General features: G+C 46.2%; 1 protein-coding gene across 7 annotated transcripts in view; it reads right to left on the minus strand.

Annotated features, from left to right (window-relative positions):
* The window catches only part of VPS13D (vacuolar protein sorting 13 homolog D), a 296,584-nt gene extending 272,283 nt beyond the window's left edge, over positions 1 to 24,301 (minus strand). For 5 of the 7 annotated variants that reach the window (XR_004441096.1, XR_004441097.1, XM_033228304.1 and 2 more), the window contains exons 1-5: positions 19,073 to 19,169; positions 9,431 to 9,508; positions 7,588 to 7,778; positions 7,407 to 7,487; positions 2,755 to 2,871 (exon numbers count right to left, since the gene is read on the minus strand). Coding sequence is in view for 5 of the 7 variants with exons in the window: in XM_033228304.1 (XP_033084195.1) it covers positions 2,755 to 2,871; positions 7,407 to 7,487; positions 7,588 to 7,778; positions 9,431 to 9,508; positions 19,073 to 19,169 (564 nt within the window). In the remaining 2 variants the exon portion in view is untranslated. Of the gene's footprint in view, positions 1 to 2,754; positions 2,872 to 7,406; positions 7,488 to 7,587; positions 7,779 to 9,430; positions 9,509 to 19,072; positions 19,246 to 24,063 lie in introns of those variants that run through there. The other 2 variants (XM_033228300.1, XM_033228302.1) reach the window with 2 other exon arrangements.

The raw sequence follows: 24,301 nt of genomic DNA on the forward strand, positions 1-24,301 counted from the left end.
AGACATATTTGGGATGAGGAGTTAGCTAAGAGTTGAGAACAGTAGCTTGGAATGTTTAGGTACACTGGGTTGAATGGTGTCGTCCCTTCCCAAAAAAAAAAAAAAAAGTCATAACCACGCAGAAGCGTGTATGTAACCTCATTTGAAAATTATGTCTTTGCAGATGTAATCAAATTAAGAGGTCATACTGGTTTAGTGGAGGCCCTCATCTAACGGGTATTGTCCTTACAAGAAGAAAAACGACACAGGGAGAAGGCCATGTGAAGACGGAGGCAGAGGCTGCGTGAAGCACCTGCAAGCTGAGCAAGCTCAACAACCGCCAGCAGCTAGCCAAGGAGAGATGCACGGGACAGTTTCTCCCTCAGCCTCCAGAAGGGACTGATCTGGCCACAACCCTTGACTTCAGACCTCTCATCTAGAGAATAAATTTACGTTGCTTTAAGCCATCTGGTTTGTGGCAATCTGTTAGGGCTGCCCTAGTTATCAAATTCATTAGGAAAGGAAGTTTATGCCATGCTAAGGTGTTTGGACTTCAGGCCTTCAGTGATGCGGAGCTGCTGAACGTTTTAATGCGGGCAGGTAACAAGATCAGGTATGTGTTTCAGAAAAAGAAGTCTGGTGATGGGGTAAAGTAGGGCTTTCCCTTCAGTGTGCCAGAAAAAAATGAGTTATGAGTGCCTCAAGTATGAGCCAGTGTATGGGATCAAGTTACATCTTAAAAACATGTGGTTACTCGGAGCTGGCCACTTCCAGCCCCAGCAGCCACAGCCATTTACCCCCGTGTACTGTACAAATACTATCTTTTTACTATGTGGGTTCTGACATGGAAAACACTGGAAAGCACTGGTGCAGGACAAATAGAAAGATCCTGGAGATCACAGAACAGGGTATTTCATTAGTCTAGGTAAAACCTGACAACATCCTGCAGGGTGACGGTCCTATGAGGATGGACAGGAAGAGCTATGTTTGAAATGCTTTGTAGGAAAAAGTAGCAGGACCCTGTGAATAACTAGATATGGAAATTGAAGTGTAAGAAGTGAAAGGAGGAGCACACAGCTTCTAGAGTTCAGTGTGGCAGGCAAGAGCACAGGGTGAGGAGCAGGGATGGCACAGTCTTTCATAAAGGGCCAGAGAGTCAACAGCTTAGGCTCTGCGGGCCATGTAGTCTCTGCTGCAACTACAGTACTCCACCGTGGACAACACTAATGAGCATGGCTGGGATCTAAAAATCCTTTATTTACAAAAACAGGTGAGAAGCCAGACTTGGCCACAGGTCATAGTTTGCCAAGCCCTAATTTAGAGTTGGTCCACCTGTGTTCAAGGCCTGGTTCCACTTTTCACTCCACCTCTTATGCTGCAGTGTCCTTAGTAGGGTTATTAGGATCACAGCAGTGGTGAAAATCAAGGCGAACTGAATGAGTTAAATCATGGAAAGTGCTAAGAACAGTGCCTGTCATATAAAAGTACTCAAAACTGTTAGTTATTATTGGTTTTTACATTCAGTAAAATGTGAGGAAATAAAGAAAAACACTTCGTTTGGGGGACAAAATGGGCAGATGGAATACACAGGATCATTCTAGTACTTATTACAAGCTGTGGTATAACATGAAATATATTTGATCTTTGTCCCAGGTTCCTCGCACAGAGTTCCTAAAACCCTTGGAAGTTCCTGACAGGAGTGTCATTGTTGTTCCTAAAAACCCTCATGATCACACCTCAGTATATGCTAATTAAGTGACTTTTGATGGGGTCGGTAGACAGCCTCAAGATGGGGCTCATCACGAAAAGATCAAGTAATTAGAGGGTTGGGCCTTTCAGTGCCACTCACTGACCTCTGGTTGGTGGCGCTGGAGATTAAGCTGCATAAAAACTTTGAACCATGAGATCTGCTAAGCTTCCAAGTTGCTGAACACTGGAGCAGGGCGTGGCCCTCTTTATCTAGATAGTCACCTGTATCCTCATCGCATCTTTTATTATAAACTACCAAACATAAGTAAAGTGTTACCCTAAGTTCTGTGAGCCATCCTAGCAAATTACCAAACCTGAGGAGGGGAATTGTGGGAACTCTAACTTCTAGTCAGAAGCACAGGTCACAACCTGGGCCTTGTGACTCACATCTGAAGTGGGGGGTGGTCCTATGGGACTGAGCCCTTACCCGGCGGGGTATGCAGTAACCCATTAGTGTCAGAATTAAGTTGAACTACAGGATACCAAGTTAGTATGTGATGGAGAATTGCTTGGTGTGTCAGGGAAAACCCTCACACACCTGGTGTCAAAAATGTTTTTTGTGTAGCGTGTAAAGAAACAGAGTGTGTTTTGAGACAAGCAGTAGTTTTAAGAAAACCACAAATATGAAGGTCAAAGGGTGGAGAATGGAATTCAAAATGTGGAAGCCATCAGCAAATATTCCCTGGTGGTAGCTACAACTATGAGTTTACCCAGGGAGTGAACTGTGAGTTTACGCAGGGAGTGTACGTAACCCAAGAAGAAAATCAAACACAAAATCCTTTCTGCCTCTTAGCTTCTTTGTGCATAAAATGAAAGTGATATAACCAAAGATCAGAGAAAATTACCTATTTCCCTATGTCAGCAAATTTGATTTGCTGCAAACACACAAGAGACACCCATGCCCTACCACAGAAGGCAATGGAAAAGAATGTGATTCATTTACATAACACAAAATGGCAAAAGGCAGAGCCCCAAATTCCTAGAGCATGGCTTTCTTCCTGCTTTGTCACCACATTTCATACTCACAGGCTCATTCACAGCATTTTGCATGGACACATTCTTAATGCAGATGCCAAATGCAAAAGGATGGGAGGGATTGGTGACACCATCTTCAAAGCGTAAATGGACATCTTGAATTTTTAACTGCAAAGAGAAAAAAGAAAAAACAGCTGATGCACCTGCAGAATAGTGTTCCAAAGAAAAGAAAAAAGAAAAAGCATTTAAATAACTGCTATGGGTGAAATACTATAGTTAGGGGTCAAACTGCCCTTGAGCCCTTGAGCCACTAAAGGAAACCTCAGCAGGCACTTTACACAAACACATCACACACATATCCAGTATCCTGTAAGTTCCTAAGAGTGTTACAATAACTCTCGTTATGTTATGTTATAATATGTGATATTATGTTATAATAACTCTCTTGTGATTTGTTTTTACCAAAAGAGCTCCAATACTTTCATTAAATCATTTCAGAAGACATCTTTTAAAAAGCAATTAAAGAAAGTAAAGCCATTGTATACAGACAATTGTTCCTCCTGCTCTGCTGATATCTTCATCTTGCCTCTATGTCCCCACATCTGGACCAAGGAAACCAGCACGGCACATAAACTTTGTATGTATGTACATATGTATGTATTTATTTCCCTTAGCCCCTCCCTGTAAGTGGGCTACAGAAAAGGCACTCTGCTTCAATGAATTAAAAAATAATAACAGGCTGAGCACAGTGGTTCATGCCTATAATCCCAGCACTTTGGGAAGCTGAGGCAGGAATATTACTTGAACCCAAGAGTTAGAGACCAGCCTAGGCAACACAGCAAGACCTCACTTCTACTAAAAATTGTTTTTAAATAGCCAGGTATGATGGCACGAGTCTGGAGTCTCAGCTACTCAGGAGGCTGAGGCAGGAGGATTGTTTGAGCCCAGGAGATGGAGGCTGCAGTAAGGTACGATGGCGCCACTGCACTCCAGCCCAGGCAACAGAGATTACGCCTTAATAATAACAATAACAGAAAGTAAAAAGACAATCCACAGAATGGGAGAAAGTATTTGCAAATCTGATAAGAATCTGGTATTCAGAATATACAGAGAGCTCTTATAACTCAACAATAAAAACATAAACTGATTTGTAAAATAGGCAAAGGATGGCCGGGCGCAGTGGATCACTCTTGTAATCCCAGCACTTCGGGACGCTGAGGAAGGTGGATCACCTGAGGTCAGGAGTTCAAGACCAGACTGGCCAACATGGTGAAACCCTGTTTCTACTAAAAACACAAAAAAATTAGCTGGGCGTGGTGGCAGGCACCTATAATCCCAGCTACTCGGGAGGCTGAGGCAGGAGAATGGCGTGAACCCAGGAGGCGGAGTTTGCAGTGAGCAGGGATCGCGCCACTGCACTCCAGCGTATGCAACAGAGCGAGACTATCTCAAAAAAAAAAAAAAAAATTAGCCAGGCATGATAGTGCAGGCCTGTAATCCCAGCTACTCAGGAGGCTGAGGCAGGAGAATCGCTTGAACCCGGGAGGCAGAGGTAGCAAGCAGTGAGCTGAGATTGCGCCACCGCACTCCAGGCTGGGTAACAGAGAAAGACTCCATCTCAAAAAAATAAATAAATAAATAAATAAATCGTGGCAAAGGATGATTCAAATAGACATTCTCCAAAAAAATAGATACACAAGTGGCCAGTAAATATATGGAAAAATATTCAGTATCCTTAGCCATTAAGAAAATGCAAATCAAAACCACAGCAAGACCATCATTTCACACCCACTAGTATACAATCAACAATAAATGTTTGCTTTTTGCTTTTTGGTTTTTTTTTTTTTTTTGGTTACTTTTTTTCTTTATGTCCTAAATGGTGTTAGAGAAAATGCTATCTCACCATTTCTGCAGGCTTTTCTTCTTGAGATGGAGTCTCACTTTGTTGCCCAGGCTGGAGTGCAGTGGTATGATCTTGGCTCACTGCAACCTCCGCCTCCCGGGTTCAAGTGATTCTCCTGCCTTAGCCTCCCCACCAAGCAGCTGGGAGGACAGGCACATGCCACCATGTCTAGCTAATTTTGTATTTTAGGCTGGTCTCGAACTCCTGACCTCAAGTGATCCGCCTGCCTTGGCCTCCCAAAGTGCTGGGATTACACGCATGAGCCACCGTGCCCAGCCCCATAATCAATAATAAATGTTGATGAGGATATGGAGAAACAAAACGCTCATACATTGCTGGTGAAATCATAAAATAGTGCAGCCTCTTTGGAAAAGAGTTTGGTAGTTCCTCAAAAAGTAAGCAGAGTTAACCCATCTCATTCAGCAATTCTACTCCGAGATATCTATTTGAGACAACTGAAAACATGTTCACCCAAAACCCTATACACAAATGTTTACAGCAATATTATTCATAACAGCAAAAAGGAGAGCCAACCCCAATGTCCAGCAACTCACGAATGAATAAACAAAATGTCACATGTCCTGAGAAACGCAAGAACTCTCAACAAGAACATTCCCTTCAAAAGAGATTTGACCAACTTTAATATGGCTTCTGGCAGCCTGAGGCCATGTCCCGGGGACAACACAGTCCCCTATTGAGTTCCTGCCTGGTAAAGCTCAGGACTATCAAAAGAACGTACCCTTTATTCCAGCCAACACCTGACATAGGCCCCTGACCTCCCTTTCTTATAGCATATTTACTGAAAAGGGTTTATAGGTTTACAGAGCTATTCAATTGTGCCATTTCTTTGAGAGATGTGTATGTATAGGTGGAGTATCCCTCATCTGAAAGGCTTGGGACAAGAAGTGTTTTGGATTTCATTTTTGGGGGGATTTTGAAATATCTGCATTATACTTAACCGGCTGAGTATCCCAAATCCAAAAATCCAAACTCCAAAATGCTCCAATGAGCATTTCCCTTGAGTATCATGTGGGCACTCAAAAAGCATCAGACTTTGGAGGATTTCGGATTTTCGGATTTGGGATGCTCGACTTGTATCTCCTACAGCTCAGGAGTCTCTTTCTCAAGGACCTGAAAGCCATTCCTTTGAAATGTAATCATCAGGAAGGGTAGGGCCTCAATCTCCCAGTCTGAGGGAAGATCGAATCCTAACTTTGATCACTGCCAGCAGACACAGCTAGCCTAATGACATTCACAGCGACCAACGCCTTGTAATTTTTCACTTGAGTACCCACTCACTCCACCTCCCTGCACCCTCAAGCTCCCTTTAAAAGGCCCAGCTACCTCCGCACAAGTCAGCCTGGAGCTCGGCTGTCAGTAGTTACTGAGTAAAATCTGTTTTTATTGCTCTGACGTCTGGCTTTGTTTAATCTTTGACAATCCATACAATGGAATATATGATTCAGTCATAAAAAGGAATGAAGTGCTGAAACATGCTACTACACAGATGACCCTTGAAAACATCATGTCAAGTGAAAATGGCCAGGCCATATATCATGTGATTCCATTTAGATGAAATGTCTAGAATAGGCAAATCTAGAAAGTAGATTAGTGATTGACAGGAGCTGAAGGAAGAGGGGAATTGGTAATGACTACTTTTTTAAATTATTATTATTTTTTAAGATACAGGGTCTTGGTCTGTTGCCCAGACTGGGGTGCAGGGGCACTATTATAGCTCACTACAGCCTTGCAGCCCAACTCCTGGGCTCAAGTCATCCTCCTGCCCCAGCCTTCCAAGTATCCGGGATTATAGGTACACGCCACCAAGCCCAGCTTTGGCAGTGACTACCAATTGGAATGATGAAAATGTTCTGGCATTATTTAGCAGTGACCAATGCACAACCTTGTAAATATACTAAAAAAAACACTAAATTGTACACTTTAAAAGACTGAACTTTCTGGTATAAGAACTATATCTCAATAAAATTATTTAAACTAAGATAAAATAAAAATAATGACTAATCTTTTAAAATTTGTTTGTCAAAGTTAGGAAAGTTATGAAACCAAAAACCTCAGACTGTAATTTTTGGGAACATGACATACACTGAACACATCTGGCCTGTGTCACATTGGCACTGCAAGAAAATTCTAAAGGTAGTAAGTATGGACAAAGTCTTATAACACTCATGAAAATCAGTGGGACCCTGATCAAGTTTTTGAGGATGAAACAAAATTATAATTGAAGTAGAAAACATGGCCAAGGCCAACAGCCCCAGTCCTGTAACTCGTCAAATTGCCACCAGATACACCAGCAAGAGGTTAGGTATCTTAGTGAGCTGTTCGCAATTTCACAACTCACTATGTCATCAACTAGAGACGAGGCATCCAACCTCTCTCATTTTACAGGTGAAGAAATTGAGACCAGAGAGGTGAAGTGATTTGCCCTGAAGCCATATAGTCATCAAGGCTCAAATAACCTGGATTCTTACGAGATAAATCCTTTAGCAGGTGGGATTCCAACATTCAAAAAGAAAGTGCAGGAAGTGAAATGGAAGAGATGTGAAAACTCCTTCTCATCCCAGCTGAAGCAAGAAAACTCTATGTCTGCCACAGAGCATAGGATTGCTTTTCAGGTTTTCCCCTTGGCACAGCCTACAAAAGGGCAGACCTGAGCAGCCAGCCCCATCTACACCTTAGATCAGCTGAACCCACGAGAAACGAGAAACTAAGAAGAGAAACACATTTAAGCCTGAGAAATCCCTCTCATGTTGACACTTTTATAAAAGTCAGCAGGACTTACTTCAATATTCTCCACAATCCTCGTAACTACAGAGGCGGTAACTGAATACCAATAGGACTCCCCTTTCTGCTGGCGTTCATTCTACAAAGGCAAGAGTCAGCGTTAGCTCAATCTAGTGTTCTTGCTCATCTTACACGTGTCACCACAACTGCTCTTATGGCCCAAAAGATCTCTGCCTTGCCTTCCATTTCTCCTCCAGGGCTTGAAGTAGTGCTTTCTTGCGTTCCCTTTCCAACAGCTTCTCCTTTTCATCATTGAAATCCTGTATTTTTTCCGGGGCTCCAATTAAGTGAAGGCTGGAGATGGAGATCACCCAAGGGTCCACATGGGGACGATAAAAGGGAATCTGAAGGGTTACTTTCCCAATGAAGCCTGGAAGGAGAAGGAAAGTCTCGTTCACAGTGTGTACATTTTTAATTCTTTCCATTTTGTGGTATTTTCACAATTTTGTTTAAGGAGCATGGATTGCTGTTATTACTTTTTTTTTTTTATTTAAAACAACAGCCAGCAGGCTCTTGCACATGTGAAGCAAGTGTCAGGAGGCTGCCATCTGTAAGAACAAGGTATAATCACTTATGTAAGCTGGAAAAAGTTTGTGAAGACTTCACCACATCAACAGTAACATCCCTCCTCTAGAAACCATCTCCTTTTCCAAGTGGAGTACATCTTACACTTCCTTAGAGTGTCTTTCTTCCCCGGGTCCCGCACAAGCCCATGGACACTAAACTCATGTATTGCTCATTATTCATTGTCTGGTTGATAAGTACTAGTTGGGAGTCATCAGACCTATGATATATCCAATCTTGAACATCCCCACCACAAACTGAAACGTAGGTAACATGGCACTGGCCTTCTCTCAATAAAGAATTCTGATTCTTCATGAGAACCTGAGCTGATGAGAAAGCCAAACGGCTCGGTAGAATTGTGATACTTATTTCCCAAGTTCTTCCATTTCTAGCCAAACCTCCTAGAATACAAGCTTTCTTTATATTCAATTTATAAGAGTCACGCTATGTTGCCCAGGCTGGTCTTGAACTCCCGGCCTCAAGTGATCCTCCTGCCTCAACCTCCCAAAGTGCTGGGATGCCAGGTGAAAGCCACCAAGCCCAGTCCAACAATGGTATTTTTAATGACAACATCAAGTGATCAACTGTGTAATCCAGTAATAAATTCAGAAATTTAGCTGCGCTTGGTAGCACGTAGCTGTATTCAATCATTTCAACTAATAGTTGGGGAAGCTGAGGCAGGAGGATCTCTTTAGCCTGGAAGTTCAAAGCTATAGTGAGCTATGATAGCATCCCTGCACTCCAGCCTGGGTGACAAAGCAAGACCCTGTCATAATAAATGAATGAATGAATGAATGGAGGCCAGGCATGGTGGCTCACGCCTGTAATCCCAGCACTTTGGGAGGCCGAGGCAGGCAGATCACCTGAGGTCAGGAGTTCAAGACCAGCCTGGCCAACAAGGTGAAACCTCGTCTCTACTAAAAATACAAAAAAATTAGCCAGTCGTGGTAGGGTACACCTGTAGTCCCAGCTGCTTTGGAGGCTGAGGCAGAAGAATTGCTTGAATCCGAGAGGCAGAAGTTGCAGTGAGCCGAGATCGCACCACGGCACTCCAGCCTGGGTGACAGAGCGAGACTCCGTCTCAAAAAAGAAAAAGGAAAAGAAAAAAGAAAAATGAAAGGGGAAAGAAAAGGAAACCCTGAATGTAGAACAGAGGTTCTCACATTTTAGGAAACATAAGAATCACCTGGAGTGCTTATTAAACACGTAAGTTCAACGACATTCCCTCAGAGATTCTGATTCAGTCGGTCTGGGGATCACCTGACCTCCCTACCACCATCACAAGGTCATCCTGATACGAGTGGCCCAAAGACCACACTCTAAGACTGGCATAAACTCTAACATTTGCTATATCCTTCCTCTAACTGGTCAAATTGATACAAACTCCAGGGCTCTCAGTTTTCACATCCCAAACAATTTAAGACTCAAATTTCCTCCCCGTCCTTTAGTTCCACATACCAGCTTTGACTTCAAATGGTAATTCCAATTCTTTCAAGGCATCTTTCTTTAATGGCAAGTTTTCTAATTCAACAGCACCTAAAAATAAAAACAGCATCATGAAATATCCATTTAACAAATACAGTAGGCCACCTACTACTGTGTGTAAAGCATTGAAGGTTAAAGGGAAAGTTTTACATCTAGAACAGACTACATCATCTGTAGGTTAAAGTTTTACATCTAGAACAGGCTATATCATGTGTAGGTTAAAGGGAAAGTTTACATCTAGAACAGGCTATATCATGTGTAGGTTAAAGGCAAAGTTTTACATCTAGAACAGGCTATATCATGTGTAGGTTAAAGTTTTACATCTAGAACAGGCTATATCATGTGTAGTGCTACCACCAGCCCATACACTTCATCTAAATGAATTTCCAGGCCATCGGCTCTAACATCTACATGAGAGCTGAAGCTTAGGCACTGATGAAGAGTTATGACCAAGAGTTACATTTTCCATAACAGGCCAGATAGTAAATATTTTAGGGTTTATATGATGTCTGTTGCGTATTCCCCTTTTATTTTTTTTTATGAACCTTTAAAAATGCAAAACCCATTCTTAGTCTGCAGGCCAGATCTGGCCCGCTGGCCCCTTTGCTGACCCCTCGCTTAGGCTAATATTTACCAGAGGAACATCAAAATCTGACTCACCTAGGATGAAATGCAGGCTCCTGGGCCCCACCCACAGACTAACTAACTCAGAATCTCTGGGATTGAAGCACAGAAACTTGCAGTTTCTAACAAGTTCCTTCCACCCTCAATCCCTCCCCAAAATGAGTATAGCACATACAGTATTCAAAAGTCTGTGACGTAATTAAATGAAACTGGTCTTCAAAAGGAATTACACTCTTCTGGGAGAACTTCTTAGCACCTCTACTTACAAGTGCAATAACTGATCAGAAAGCAAAGGAAGGAACAGGACTGAGAGGTGACAATGTGCTAGCAGTCCTCAGCGCCCCCTCGGCCTCAGCGTCCACTCTGGGGGCGCTTGAGGAGCCCTTCAGCCGGCCACAGCACCGTGGGAGCCCCTCTCTGGGCTGGCTGAGGCCGGAGTCTCCTCCCTCTGCTTGCCAGCAGGTGTGGAGGGAGAGGCGCCGGCAGGAACCGGGCGGGAACCCGGGCTGCGTGCTGCGCTGGCTGGTCGGTGTGAGTTCTGGTGGGCACGGGCGCCGGCTCAGCAGGCCTCGCACACGGCGCTGCTGGCCAGCACCGGGCCAGGGCAGTGATGGGGTTAGCACCCGGGCCAGCAGCTGCGGAGGTTGCGCGGGGTCCCCCAGCAGTGCTGGCCCGCTGGCACCGCACTCAAATTCTCGCCAGGCCCTAGCTGCCTCCCCATGGGGCAGGGTTCAGACCCGCAGCCTGAGGTGTCTGAGCTCCTCCCCCTGCGGTGGGCTCCCAGGCGGCCTGAGCCTCCCCGACAGGCACCGCCCCCTGCTCCCTGGCACCCAGTCTGGGCGACAGCCCAAGAACTGAGGAGTGCAGACACAGCTCCACACTGGCAGGCAGCTCTGCCTACAGCGGTGTGCAGGATCCACTGGGCGAAGCCAGCTGGGCTCCTGAACTGGATGGGGACTTGAAGAACTTTTATATCTAGCCAGAGGATCGTATGTGCACCAATCATCACGCTGTGTCTAGCTCAGGGTTTGTAAACACACCAATCAGCACTCTGTGTCTAGCTCAGGGTTTGTAAATACACCAATCAGCACTCTGTGTCCAGCTCAGGGTTTGTAAATACACCAGTCAGCACTCTGTGTCCAGCTCAGGGTTTGTAAATACACCAATCAGCACTCTGTGTCCAGCTCAGGGTTTGTAAATACACCAATCAGCACTCTGTCTAGCTCAGGGTTTGTGAATACACCAATTGGTACTCTGTATCTAGCTAACCTAGTGGAGACTTGGAGGACTAGCACTCTGACTCTGTGTCTAGTGCAGGGATTGTAAATGCACCAATCAGCACTCTGTGTCTAGCTCAAGGTTTGTAAATACACCAATCGGTACTCTGTGTCTAGCTCAAGGTTTATAAATGCACCAATTGGTACTCTGTATCTAGCTAACTCTGTATCTAGCTAACTAGCACTCTGTGACTCTGTGTCTAGCTCAAGGATTGTAAATGTACCAATCAGCACTCTGTCAAAACAGACCAATCAGCTCTCTGTAAAATGGACCAATCAGCAGGATGTGGGTGGGGCCAGATAAGGGAATAAAAGCAGGCTGCCCCAGTCAGCAGTGGCAACCTGCTCGGGTCCCCTTCCACACTGTGAAAGCTTTGTTCTTTCGCTCTTTGCAGTAAATCTTGCTGCTGCTCACTCTTTGGGTCCACGCTCCCTTTATGAGCTGTAACACTCACCGCGAAGGTCTGCAGCTTCACTCCTGAAGCCAGCGAGACCACGAACCCACCAGGAAGAACGAACAACTCCAAACGTGCTGTCTTTAAGAACTGTAACACTCGCCACGAAGGTCTGCAGCTTCACTCCTGACAGCGAGACCACGAACCCACCAGAAAGAAGCAGCTCCAGACACATCTGAACATCTGAAGGAACAAACTCCGGACAACCCATCTTTAAGAACTGTAACACCGCAAGGGTTAGCAGCTTCATTCTTGAAGTCAGTGAGACCAAGAACCCACCAATTCCGGACACAGGACCACCACTGAAAATTCTTTTCCGACCCAGCTTTTATGACTTAAACCCAAAAGCGAATAGACAAGGGGGCAGCTAGACCCATCATGCCCCTGGCCATGCAAGCCACTCGCCCTCACGGGCACAGAGCCCCGCTCTGTGGGGGGCACCGCCATGGCCACTGGAAGTGCAAAAAGAGAAGGCAGAGTCCCCATCCTTAAATCACTGCGATTGTTTTTACAAAATTGAACGACAAAAGGCAATTTTTGAGCAACCTAAGTCTGTCTGAAATACACATTTTTCAAGAACAGGGAGTACAGACAACAACCATTATTTGGTAAGAAATGCAAGAGAGCCTTTTACTCCAAGTACAAAATAATGCAGAAAACGTGATTATGTTTCCCTTTAAATGACTGTTCAGGACTTCCGGGTTACTGGTTTCTAAAGAATTCAGGCCAGGTGCGGCAGCTCACACCTGTAATCCCAGCACTTTGGGAGGCTGAGGCGGGGAAATCGCTTGAGCCCAGGAGTTCAAGACCAGCCTGGGCAACAGAGCAAGACCCCAACTCTACAATAAATTTTTAAAAATTAGCCAGGCATGGTAGCATGCACCTGTAGTCCCAGCTACTGGGGAGGCTGAGGCAGGAGGATCACTTGAGCCCAGGAGGTCCAGGCTGCAGTGAGCTAAAATCGCACAACTGCACTCCAGCCTTGGTAACAGAGCTAGACCCTGTCTCTAAAAAGAAAAAGGGGGAAAAAAAAAAAAAAGAAAATTCAAATCTAGCAACTTGGCAGATTCTGAACAAATACAATGAATTTATTTTTTTATTTTTGCAGGAATATTTGCCCACATGGGCCATGCCCCCCCACCCCACCACCATACCTCAAGACTAACGGAAAGGAAAAGTTTATAAGCCCAGTGAAGCAACCCCATATCCACATTTGGGGAGAAAATGAATATAAGGGGAAAAAACATCATGAACGTTTCCCTTAGTTGAAATAGACTTAAAGTGGCAATTCAATAGTTTCTTCTTTTGAATAGCATGATTTACACTCCGAACCGCCTTATTTTTATTTTTATTTTGAGATGGAGTCTTGCTTTGGTCGCCCAGGCGAGAGTGCAATGGCGCGATCTCAGCTCACTGCAACCTCCGCCTCCTGGATTCAAGTGATTCTCCTGTCTCAGCCTCCCGAGTAGGGATTACTACTACTCCCGACTACAGGCGCCTGCCACAGCACCCGGCTAATTTTCTGTATTTTTAGTAGAGACAGGGTTTCACCATATTGATCAGGCTGGTCTTGAACTCCCGACCTCAAGTGATCTACCCACCTTGGCCTCCCAAAGTGCTGGAATTACAGGTGTGAGCCACTGCACCCAGCCCGAACCACCTTATTTTTCAATGCCCAAATCTGTCACAAAGGCAAGTGAGCTCTGGGCTTCCCTGGCAGCTGTACAACCTTGGGAAAGTAAAGCGAATTACAGGCAACTCATATCACGAAAAATTAAAGCTGAAGCATGGAGGGCAAAGGAGAAGATCTAGAAAGGACAGAGAGAATGTAAAGGAAAAAATGAGAAGAAACAACAGCCTACAACAAGCCAAAAGCAAAGGAATCTGGCGAACCAGAACAGCCGTGGTTTAAGACTGAAGATTTCCTAGTCCCCACCCACTCAAATATGCACCCACGACTGGCCCTGCAGGGAAAGGTCCCTCCAAAGATCCAAGCAGAAAAGCACCCAAAGCACTGAGTGCTTTAGAAATGATAATGTTGGTCACTTACTCCAGGCAGACATTACAGACTTACTCACGGATGTCTCATCCAAAAACTCCTCATCTCAGGCTAGCAAGAAATCTACTCACTAAACTGGGAGTAATTTAGAGGTTGGTCATTTCTTAGTAATTTCTAATGGTTACTGAATTCTCTTCCCTCTGCTCCAGGTTAAAGAATCAACCTAAGGTTCAGAGCTTATAAAAACAAAAAGGAGGGGAAATGGAAGTTTTGGGTTACAAATATACGATATGGCCCCAGGGTGAAGTTCAGACTCTGACATGGTACTGGCAGCCTCTACCTTCTTTTTTTTGTTTGAGACAGAGTCTCACTCTGTCAACCAGGCTGGAGTGCAGTGGTGCGGTCTCGGCTCACTGCAACCTCCGCCCCCTGGGTTCAAGTGATTCTCCTGCCTTAGCCTCCCCAGTAGCTGCGATTATAGGCGCCTGCCACCGTGCCTAATTTTTTTTTATATTTTTAGTAGAAGCGGGGTTTCGCCATCTTGGCCAGGCTGGTTGAACTCCTGACCTCAGGTGATCCACCCACCTCAGCCTCCAAAAGTGCTGGGATTACAGGCGTGAGCCACCTACCTTCTGGCCCCAAACCATTTCAAAAACACCCTGCAAGTTTTCAGCCTCTGCTCACAGGGTGCATTCCACCTGGAATGTGGGGACCTGCCCAGTGCCACCTATGGAAATCCTGCTAAAATCCACTCGAGGCTGGGTGCAGTGGCTCACGCCTATAATCCCAGCACTTTGGGAGGCCAAGGCAGGAGGACTGCTTGAGCCCAAGTGTTCAAGACCAGCCTTGGCAACGTAGTAAAACCCTATCTCTACAAAAAATAAAACAAATAGCTGGACCTATGGTGGTACATGCCTGTAGTCCCAGCTACTCAGGAGGCTGAAATGGAAAGATCGCTTGAGCCCAGAGAAGTTGAGGGTGCAGTGAGCCGTGATGGTGCCACCGCACTCCTGGGGTGATAGAGCAAGACCCTGTCTCCAAAAAAAAAAAAAAAAAAAAAAAAGAAAGAAAGAAAAAGAAAAAGATCCACTCAAAAAGCTATCTCCATAACCTTCCCAGAGTCCTACAGGCAGAATGGACAGCTCTCTTCCTTCACACCCCCTCGCATGATGCCTGTATTTCCAGAATAACCATTTCATCTATACTCCCTTGTATTACTGTATAATCTGTCTCCCAAACAGGTTAACAGTCCTCTAAGATCAGGGACTATAGAGGTGGAATAAGAAGATGGATGCGGTGGTTCATGCCCATAATCCCAGCACTTTAAGAGGTCAAGCAGGAGGATCACTTGAGCCCAGAGTTGCAGACCAGCCTAGGCAACATAGTGAAACCCTGTGTCTACAAAAAGTAAAAAATTACCCAGGCATGGTGGCATGCACCTATAGTCCCAGCTACCCTGGAGGCTGAGGCAGGAGGATCGCTTGAGCCCAAAAGTTCACGGCTGCAGTGAGCTATGATCCTACTACTGCACTCTAGCCTGGGTAACAGAGTGAGACTCTCTCTCAAATGAAAAAAAAAAAAAAAAGAAAAGAATAGCAGCTACCATTTAGTGTGGTCTTACTGGGTCTAAGAACTTCATACACATTATCTCATTTAATCCTCACAACAATACAAATAAATAATATTAGTTTCTCCCTGCTAACTTTTATATTTTTAGTAGAGATGGGGTTTCACCATGTTGCCCAGGCTGGTCTAGAACTCCTGGCTTCAAGTGATCTGCCCACCTTGGCCTCCCAAAGTGCTGCAATTACAGGTGTGAGCCACCATGCCCGGCATCAATAAATGTTTTTGAATGACTGAACTTTTTTTTTTGAAACAGGGTCTTGCTCTGTTGCCCAGGCTGGAGTGCAATGGCAAGAACACAGCCCAGTGCAGCCTCGACCCCCTAGGCTCAAGCAATCCTCCCATCTGAGCCTCCCAAGTAGCTGGAACCACAGGTGTGCACCACAACACTCAGCTAATATTTTTTTTTCAGAGAAGGGATCTCACCATGTTGCCCAGGCTAGTCTTAAACTTCTGGCCTCAGGTGATCCTCTGGCCTTGGCCTTCCGAAGTGCTAGGATTATAGGTGTGAGCCACCACACCCGGCCTCAATAAATGTTTTTGAATGACTGAACAAGTGAAAATGTTTGGGGGGAAAGGGTCTTGCTCTGTCACACAGGCTAGAGTGCAGTGGAGGGAACACAACTCCATGCAACCTCAACCTCTCCAGCTCCAGCGATCCTCCCACCTCAGCCTCCTAAGTAACTGGGACCACAGGCACGCATCACCACACCCAGTGAATTTTTTTTTTTTTTTTTTTTTTTTTGTAGAAAAGGGATCTCATCATGTTGCCCAGGCTAGTCTTGAACTCCTGGCTTCAGGTGATCCTCTCATGTTACTCTGTATTTTGTTTATTTGTCTTTAAGTCTATCTCCATTCTTAAACAACTCATGTTACTTTGCATTTTGCTACTTTTCGTATGTGGATACAATCATATACACACACACACACACACACACATATATATACAATCTCTTTGAAGTCCAAACTGCCAGCCAATCCAATCACACAGATACGACCATGAGGATGGATGATGATAACTAACATTGTCTGAGAGCCTACAATATACCAAGAACAGCTCTAAGCTCTCTGACCCACATTAATTTCTCAGTCCTCAGAACCTTACGAGATAGTTAATATTATCTCCAATTTACAGAAAGGGAGAGTGAAGCATGAAGAAACTGAGTCACCTGCCCACGTTACTGGTAAATGGAAGAACTGTGATTCAAACACATAGTTTAGCCAAAAGAATCAATACCCTTGACCACTATTTCAGTCCCCTTTGCATCTCTCAAAGCATCTAGAACAGTAAATATCTGTAGATAGATTGAAATGACATTCTCGGCCGGGTGCAGTGGATGACGCCTGTAATCCCAGCACTTTGGGAGGCCCAGGTGGGAGGATCACTTGAGCTCAGAAGTTTGAGACCTGCCTGAGCAACATGGTGAAATCCCATCTCTACCAAAAAAATACAAAAATTAGCTGGGCGTGGTGTTGCATGCCTGTGGTCCCAGCTACTTGGGAGGCTGAGGCAGGAGGATTGCTTGAGCCCAGAAGGTCAAGGTGGCAGTGAGGTGCAATCACGCCACTGCACTCCAGCCTGGGCGACAGAAAGAAACCCTGTCTGAAAAAACAGAAAGAACATTCTCATTCCTATCTAGTACCCTCTCTATCCCCACACACTGCTTAACTGTGTCAGAGATGAACAAGCAGATGAACCAACTTCTTTACGAAGCCATTCCCTCAGTACACTTCCGTGCTCCCAAGATGTTTCTGGCCAAGCTCTGTGATGTGCTTTGGATCCATAAGCATCAGGTACCATACTAACACTAGTTATGAAAGAAAAAGCATTTTTCTATCCTGCAGAGAAATATTCTTCAAGTTCAACAGGTTCATTAAAAGCCATACAGAATAATGTTTTCAGAAAGGAAATAAGGGCAGAAAAGCAGTTTAAGGTACCAGCTAGATAAACACAGGTGTTGTTACAAGATATATTCTAAAACTGCTGAGCAATGTTAGTACAACTCCGTAACACATCAGATATCATCCATTTCTATTTATTCATTTCTTCAGCAAATGCTGTTGCCATATCACTCCCGACAGAACCAGCTCTTTGATTAGCAGGGTCATGGCCTGCAGCTCTCTTTCTAGGCCCTATTACCTACACCTCATACAACGTAGTTAGCTTCACAGTGGTCTGAAAACTTCAATAAGAGACCAGAGAGGTGAACTTGATACTACTATCGCACTCTGAACGCATCCTCTTCTCTGACAGACTGCTCACTCTTGCTTTCCACTTAGCTCCTGTTTCAGGACAAGAGGGAAACCAGAATAGGAAAGGAAAGGAAGAGAGTGGGGAGGCATAACCATGACAGCTCTGCCCATGGCCTATCGCTGCTACAATCATTTGGTCAGAAAAACATAGAAAGCAACACTTTTTTTTTTTTTTTTTTGCGACGGAGTTTCACTCTTGTTGCCCAGGCTGGAGTGCAGTGGCGTGATCTCAGCTCACTGCAACCTCCGCCTTCCAGTTTCAAGCGGTTCTCCTGCCTCAGCCTCCCGAGTAGCTGGGATTACAGGCGCCCGTCACCACGCACAGCTAATTTTTGTATTTTTGGTAGACAGAGGTTTCACCATGTTGGCCAGGCTGGTCTCAGACTCATGACCTCAGGTGATCCGCCTGCCTCGGCCTCCCAAAGTGCTGGGATTACAGGTGTGAGCCACCACACTCCACCGGAAAGCAACACATTTAAAGGAACAGGTGAACCACTGGTACTCTATTCTCAGACTATGCAAACAGCTGTGTCACTGTTCTCTCTAACCTGTCCTGGTCCACTTACCAAAACTCACATCCACGAAGGTGAGGTTTCACTGTATTTGAAGTCTCCTTCCCATTTCCTAAGATTTTACACACTTGCAGACTGACTTTCTTCTCTTTCTACATATGTTAAAAAGCTCCATTTTGAGTTGAGCAAAGAGAATTTAAATTAAAACAAGGAAAGGGAGAAAATGCAGCTTTCAAATTCCCATGCCAAATCAGGGACTGCATTTACCAAGTCTAGGCCTGTAAAGGGTAAAATGTCTCAAGCTTCAGGTACTTACTATTAAGCAAGCCAAAACCTCAGAAATTCTGTTGAACACCTCACAGTAATCAATTTTAAAACTTTTATTGAGGGACTACTATATGCCAGCAGGCTAGGGACTTTAAATGTTATTCCAGTTGATCCTTATAGCAACCCTCTGGAGGTATCTCTGTCTAAAGAAACTGAGGCTTAGAATTTCAATATGACCTATTGTTCACAGTTAATAAATGACAAAACAGTATTTGAAGCCAAAATCAATGCTACTGTCAGTACATTGTGGCTGCCTCCACAAAGCTTCATAAAGCTAAAAAATTAACTGGGACTAAGCACAGTCACCAGTAGTATAGCTTATTTTGCTTTTTTTTTTTTTAAATATTTAATAGTTCCTTAAAATCTACAACAATATAGCTATAAAGTTACTCTGTAATAATCATCAGGGTCATATGGGACCTTTTTACACACATTTAGTACAAAGCCATCTGGGCATTAAGTTTTAAGATTCTCAGTACAACAAAAAAAATACAAAAACAGAAATGCCACCTGTAAAGCTGTACCTCACCCAGAGAAATACTCACCTTTCAGAAGTGCAACTGAGAGCTGGTCAGTGTTCAGGTTATTGACATATTTCCCCAAATAGGTATTGAGAACCCAGGCTACAAGGCCTTCCAACATGACTATATCCTCAGGGAAAGGTGTTTAGAAATCATGGATCATTCTTTATTTCTCTCTTTCATGGTCACAGAAAAATCTGTGAAAGGAAAATAATGAAAATCAACATAAAAACTGAATGATTTTCTAAGCCAATTTCATCCCCTACCTGCCTGAAGGTAGATGAATGCAAAGAACAGGCTGGAGTGCAGCGGCACGATCTCGGCTCTCTGCAATCTCTGCCTCCCGGGTTCAAGCGATTCTCCTGCCTCAGCCTCCCCAGTAGCTGGGATGACAGGTGCCCACCACCACACCCAGCTGATTTTTTCTATTTTTAGTAGAGATGGGGTTTCACTGTGTTGACCAGCCTGGTCCCAAACTCCTGACCTCAGGTGATCCACCCGCCTCAGCCTCCCAAAGTGCTGGGATTACAGGCGTGAGCCACTGCGCCTGGTCGCAGATGTTTTAAAAGATGAGGCAAGAAGCTCTGTAAGATGCCCCCTTCAGTAACTGGAGGCAAACCAAAACATCTACATTCTGATGCTGCTTCAGGGAACAGTCACTCTTAAATTTACCAAAAATTACCTACAACTCAAAGCTGTCTATCTTTTCAGTGTAACTGTCCATTGTTCACTTATGGTGATTTACCTCGGGATTAGACCACCCTGATCAGAGGTTCTCATATGGGCATAATTTAGTAATGTCCAGAGGCATTTTTTTTTTTTTTTTTGAGATGGAGTTTCGCTCTGTCGCCCAGGCTGGAGTGCAGTGGCCGGATCTCTGCTCACTGCAAGCTCCACCTCCCGGGTTTATGCCATTCTCCTGCCTCAGCCTCCCGAGTAGCTGGGACTACAGGCGCCCGCCAGGTCGCCCGGCTAGTTTTTTGTATTTTTTTAGTAGAGACGGGGTTTCACCCTGTTAGCCAGGATGGTCTCCATCTCCTGACCTCGTGATCCGCCCGTCTCGGCCTCCCAAAGTGCTGGGATTACAGGCTTGAGCCACCGCGCCCGGCCTAGAGGCATTTTTGATCATGATTTAGGGGCTGCTACCAGCATCTTGTGAATAAAGACCATGGAAGCTGCTAAACCTAAAATGCACAAGACAGCTCCCACAGCAAAAAAATTATCCAACCCAAATGTCAACAGAGCCAACATTAAGAAACCTTATCCTAGATTAAGACAGAAAATGCCCTAGGAGATTGTCCGAATGAAATTCATGAAAGAGGCCGGGCTCGGTGGCTCAAGTCTGTAATTCCAGCACTTTGGGAGGCCGAGACGGGCGGATCACGAGGTCAGGAGATCGAGACCACCCTGGCTAACACGGCGAAACCCCGTCTCTACTAAAAAATACAAAAAAACTAGCCGGGCAAGGTGGCGGGCGCCTGTAGTCCCAGCTACTTGGGAGGCTGAGGCAGGAGAATGGCGTAAACCCGGGAGGCGGAGCTTGCAGTGAGCAGAGATCCGGCCACTGCACTCCAGCCTGGGCGACAGAACGAGACTCCATCTCAAAAAAAAAAAAAAAAGAAAGAAATTCATGAAAGAGGCCGGGAATGGTGGCTCACGCCTGGAATCCCAGCACCTTGGGAGGCCGAGGCAGGTGGATCACCTGAGGTCAGGAGTTTAAAACCAACCTGGTCAACATGGTGAAACCCCATCTCTACCAAAAATACAAAACTTAGCCAGGCATGGTGGCAGGCACCTGTAATCCCAGCTACTCGGGAGGCTGAGTCAGGAGAATCCCTTGAACCCGGGAGGCGGAGGTTGCAGTTAGCCAAGATCATACCACTACACTCCAGCCTGGGTAACAGAGTGAGACTCCATGTCAAAAAAAAAAAGAAAAAGAAAAAGAAATTGATGAGAGAAACCTGAATAAAGTTGGGGGTGGGGGGAGAATTCACATTCTTTAATGATCCTCATTTAGGCCACCCAAATTAAATGTCTCAAATTTGTTCATGAGGATCACTTATACAATCATATACACGGGAGAGAGACGACAGTGCTTTACCACTGTTCTTAAATGTCCTGGAACTGCATTACCGGTACCTGGGCACCAGATGACACTGATATGATGAACAATCTTAGTCAATTATTACAAACCAAACTCCAGAAATCCTCTGACTCCAGCCACAGTATTTAGATGTGGTAGGTACTACTGCCCGTTATAATAACTGGTGTTTACCAGTATTAGCAAAAAAAAAAAAAAGTAATTTTAGTATTACAAAAAGTTAACATGAGGGAAATTGAGACACAAAAGTTTAACTGGGTTCTCAGATTGCTCAGCTAGAAGATCCCAGTGGAAACTGTGAGCCTCAAATCTTGCTCTGATCCACCATGTCAGTCATCAGCCACCCTGCCAGGCACTACAGATTTGCCATGGCACACATCCCACTGGAGCCAGCCTACTTTCAGGATCCTTTCCAAGCACGCTGCCCCACCTCTAGTGATTCATCTTAGTGACAGAAGACACACCTGTCCCAACTGAGAGGCTGCCATCCAACAACTACCTGAAGCACAAGGCCTCCATAAGAAGGAACTCAATCTCCTAGAAAAACTGGCTTTCGTTTGTCAACAATATCTTGTACTTCCAGAGAAGATTCACTTTTGTTGTCAACAGTGACAGTAAAAAGAAAAAAACAGGCCAGGCGCAGTGGCTCACGCCTGTAATGCCAGCACTTTGGGAGGCTGAGGCAGGTGGATCATGAGGTCGGGAGATCAAGACCATCCTGGCTAACACGGTGAAACCCTGTCTCTACTAAAACTACAAAAAATTAGCCGGGCGTGGTGGCGGGCGCCTGTAGTCCCAGCTACTCGGGAGGCTGAGGCAGGAGAATGGCATGAACCCAGGAGTCGGAGCTTGCAGTGAGCCTAGATCTCGCCACCGCACTCCAGCCTAGGCGACAGAGCAAGACTCTGTCTCAAAAAAAAAAGGAAAGAAGGAAAAAAACAGCATTTGGTAAAATATTTGCCCAATTTCTTTCCAAAGATTTCTTTTTTTCTGCGAATGGAATATAAAGATATGTTTTAAGGGTAGAGTTATATAAAACTAATTATTGGCTACATTTGTTTAGAAAAGGTTATAAGAGCAATTTTTTAAAAACCAATGATCAACAGTCTGAGTAAAAGAAACATTTCTCTATTGTAACTTTTTTTTTCTGGAGACAGAGTGTTGCTCCCTCGCCCAGGCTGGAGAGCAGTGATGGGATCTCGGCTCACTGCAATCTCCATCTCCTGGGTTCAAGCGATTCTCCTACCTCAGCCTCCTGAGTAGCTGGGATTACAGGCACCTGCCACCATCCCCAGCTAATTTTTGTATTTTTAGTAGAGACAGGGTTTCATCATGTTGGCCAGGCTGGTCGGAACTCCCCACCTCAACTCCTGATCTGCCCACTTTGGCCTCCCAAAGTGCTGGGATTACAAGCGTGAGCCACCGTGCCTTGCCACTATTGTAACTTTAAAGGAGTAAATTTGTGAACACCAAATGTGAAACTGACTAATCTCACTATGGGGACTCCAAACAAACTTAAGAAGCCAAGGTCAGAGTACTCTTTATTTTTGTAGTTATTGCCATTAATTTCGGCCCCAAATGCCAACTCTGAGTGCCAATAACCAATTATCTCCAAATCAAGGGAAACAACTGTCAGTTTGTAAACAAGTTCAGGCCCTACCCTACTTGCCCTAAATGGAAAAGAATGCAAAGCACAGGTTTTAAAAGCATGAGCGATTAGCACTGTAAGGCGCCCTGGTCAGTAAAATTGAGGCCCAAACCAGAAAGCACCCATGATTTGCTCTGCTAAGCATCTGGACCCAGCTTGAGGCCACTTCAGGGATTCCCTTGAGGAATTCAGTGTCAGCAAGGGCCGTCAGACTGGTCAGAATCCCAAAGTGTTTACACTCCGGTCCATCAGGGCTTCTAGGCAGCTGCTTGGCACTAACCCCCACCTGGGCTCCCCTACCCAGTGGGGCGGGTGACAGTAGGGATCAGTGCTGAGCCCACGGGCGGGCAGACAGCCGGGCATGACCTTGAGCCAGGCCCCTCCCCTGAGGAGCAGCCATACCGGGAATAGGAAGGATTGGCAACCGGACCTGGGCGTCCCTCCCTGAGGCGGCCGGTACTGAGCGCTGCAGGCGCCAGGGAGCTCCAAAAAGGGGGCGGGGGCGGCTGTCCGACCTGTGGCCCCACAGGGACGGCACTGCACGGAAGGCGACGCTCCCACAACCTTCCCGCCCCCAGCTCTAGGAACCCGCAGCCCCCTCCAGGGAACAGAGACCCCACCACCCAGGTAAAACCTGGAGGGAACAGCGCCGGGATCCCACACCTAGGAGGAGTGGCTGGGCCAGGGCGTGACCCTGGGGGGCAAAAGGTAAAGAGAAGTTTTAGGCCTGATGTCTCCGCCCCAGAGTGTGACCTCGGGTGGCTGATTAAGGCTAAGGCATTCTAGGGAACTGACACCCCACTCCTGGGCGTAATGTGGGGGACTCGCACACTAGGGTCCTGCATTGAGACTACGGCTCAGGCGGACAGGCGCGGACTGACACCTCCCAATTCCAGGGCGCCAGGCTACTGGGACCCCAGAAAGTGTGCCGGCGTCCGGCAGGGGCTCGGGCTCCCCAGGACACGGACTTCGGGATTCCCAGAGGTTCAGCCAACTCCTAGCCTGTGCCTGGGGCGGGGACTCGGACGCAGGGGTCTCCGGAGGTGGCGAGCTCGGAGCCTTCGGGGGAGCAGACGCCCCAGGGTTACCCCGAGGGGCTCAGACCGAGGCCGGACGACGGGGCCCCCAGGCTCCCAGCATCGCTCTCCTCAGGGTGGGCCCGTGCCCCCAGGTCTAGGCGGAGCTCTAGCGGCGGCCCGTGGGTCCGCGCCGGCCCTGCAGTTCCCGGCCCCAGACCCGCCCGGCGCGGCACCGCTCGGCCCCTACCTGTCGGTGTCCCGGGCCGCCCGCCCCAGCCCGGCGCTGCGCGGCGCTTCCTCCCCGCCGCTCCTCAATGGCGCAGGCCCGCGGCGCTCAGCCGGCCCCGACACGACCAATCGAGCGGCCGACGCGCCGGTGCCTGGCCAGCCGAGCGCCGAGTTATCGAGGAGGTGCCCCCTGGCGCCGGCGGCGGCTCCTGCAGGGCTGCGGGCCCCTTCAGGGTTTGCGAACACTGGGGCCTATT

Source organism: Trachypithecus francoisi, unplaced genomic scaffold (genome assembly GCF_009764315.1).
Source record: "Trachypithecus francoisi isolate TF-2019V2 unplaced genomic scaffold, Tfra_2.0 Lachesis_group12, whole genome shotgun sequence".
Taxonomy (NCBI): Eukaryota; Metazoa; Chordata; class Mammalia; order Primates; family Cercopithecidae; genus Trachypithecus; species Trachypithecus francoisi.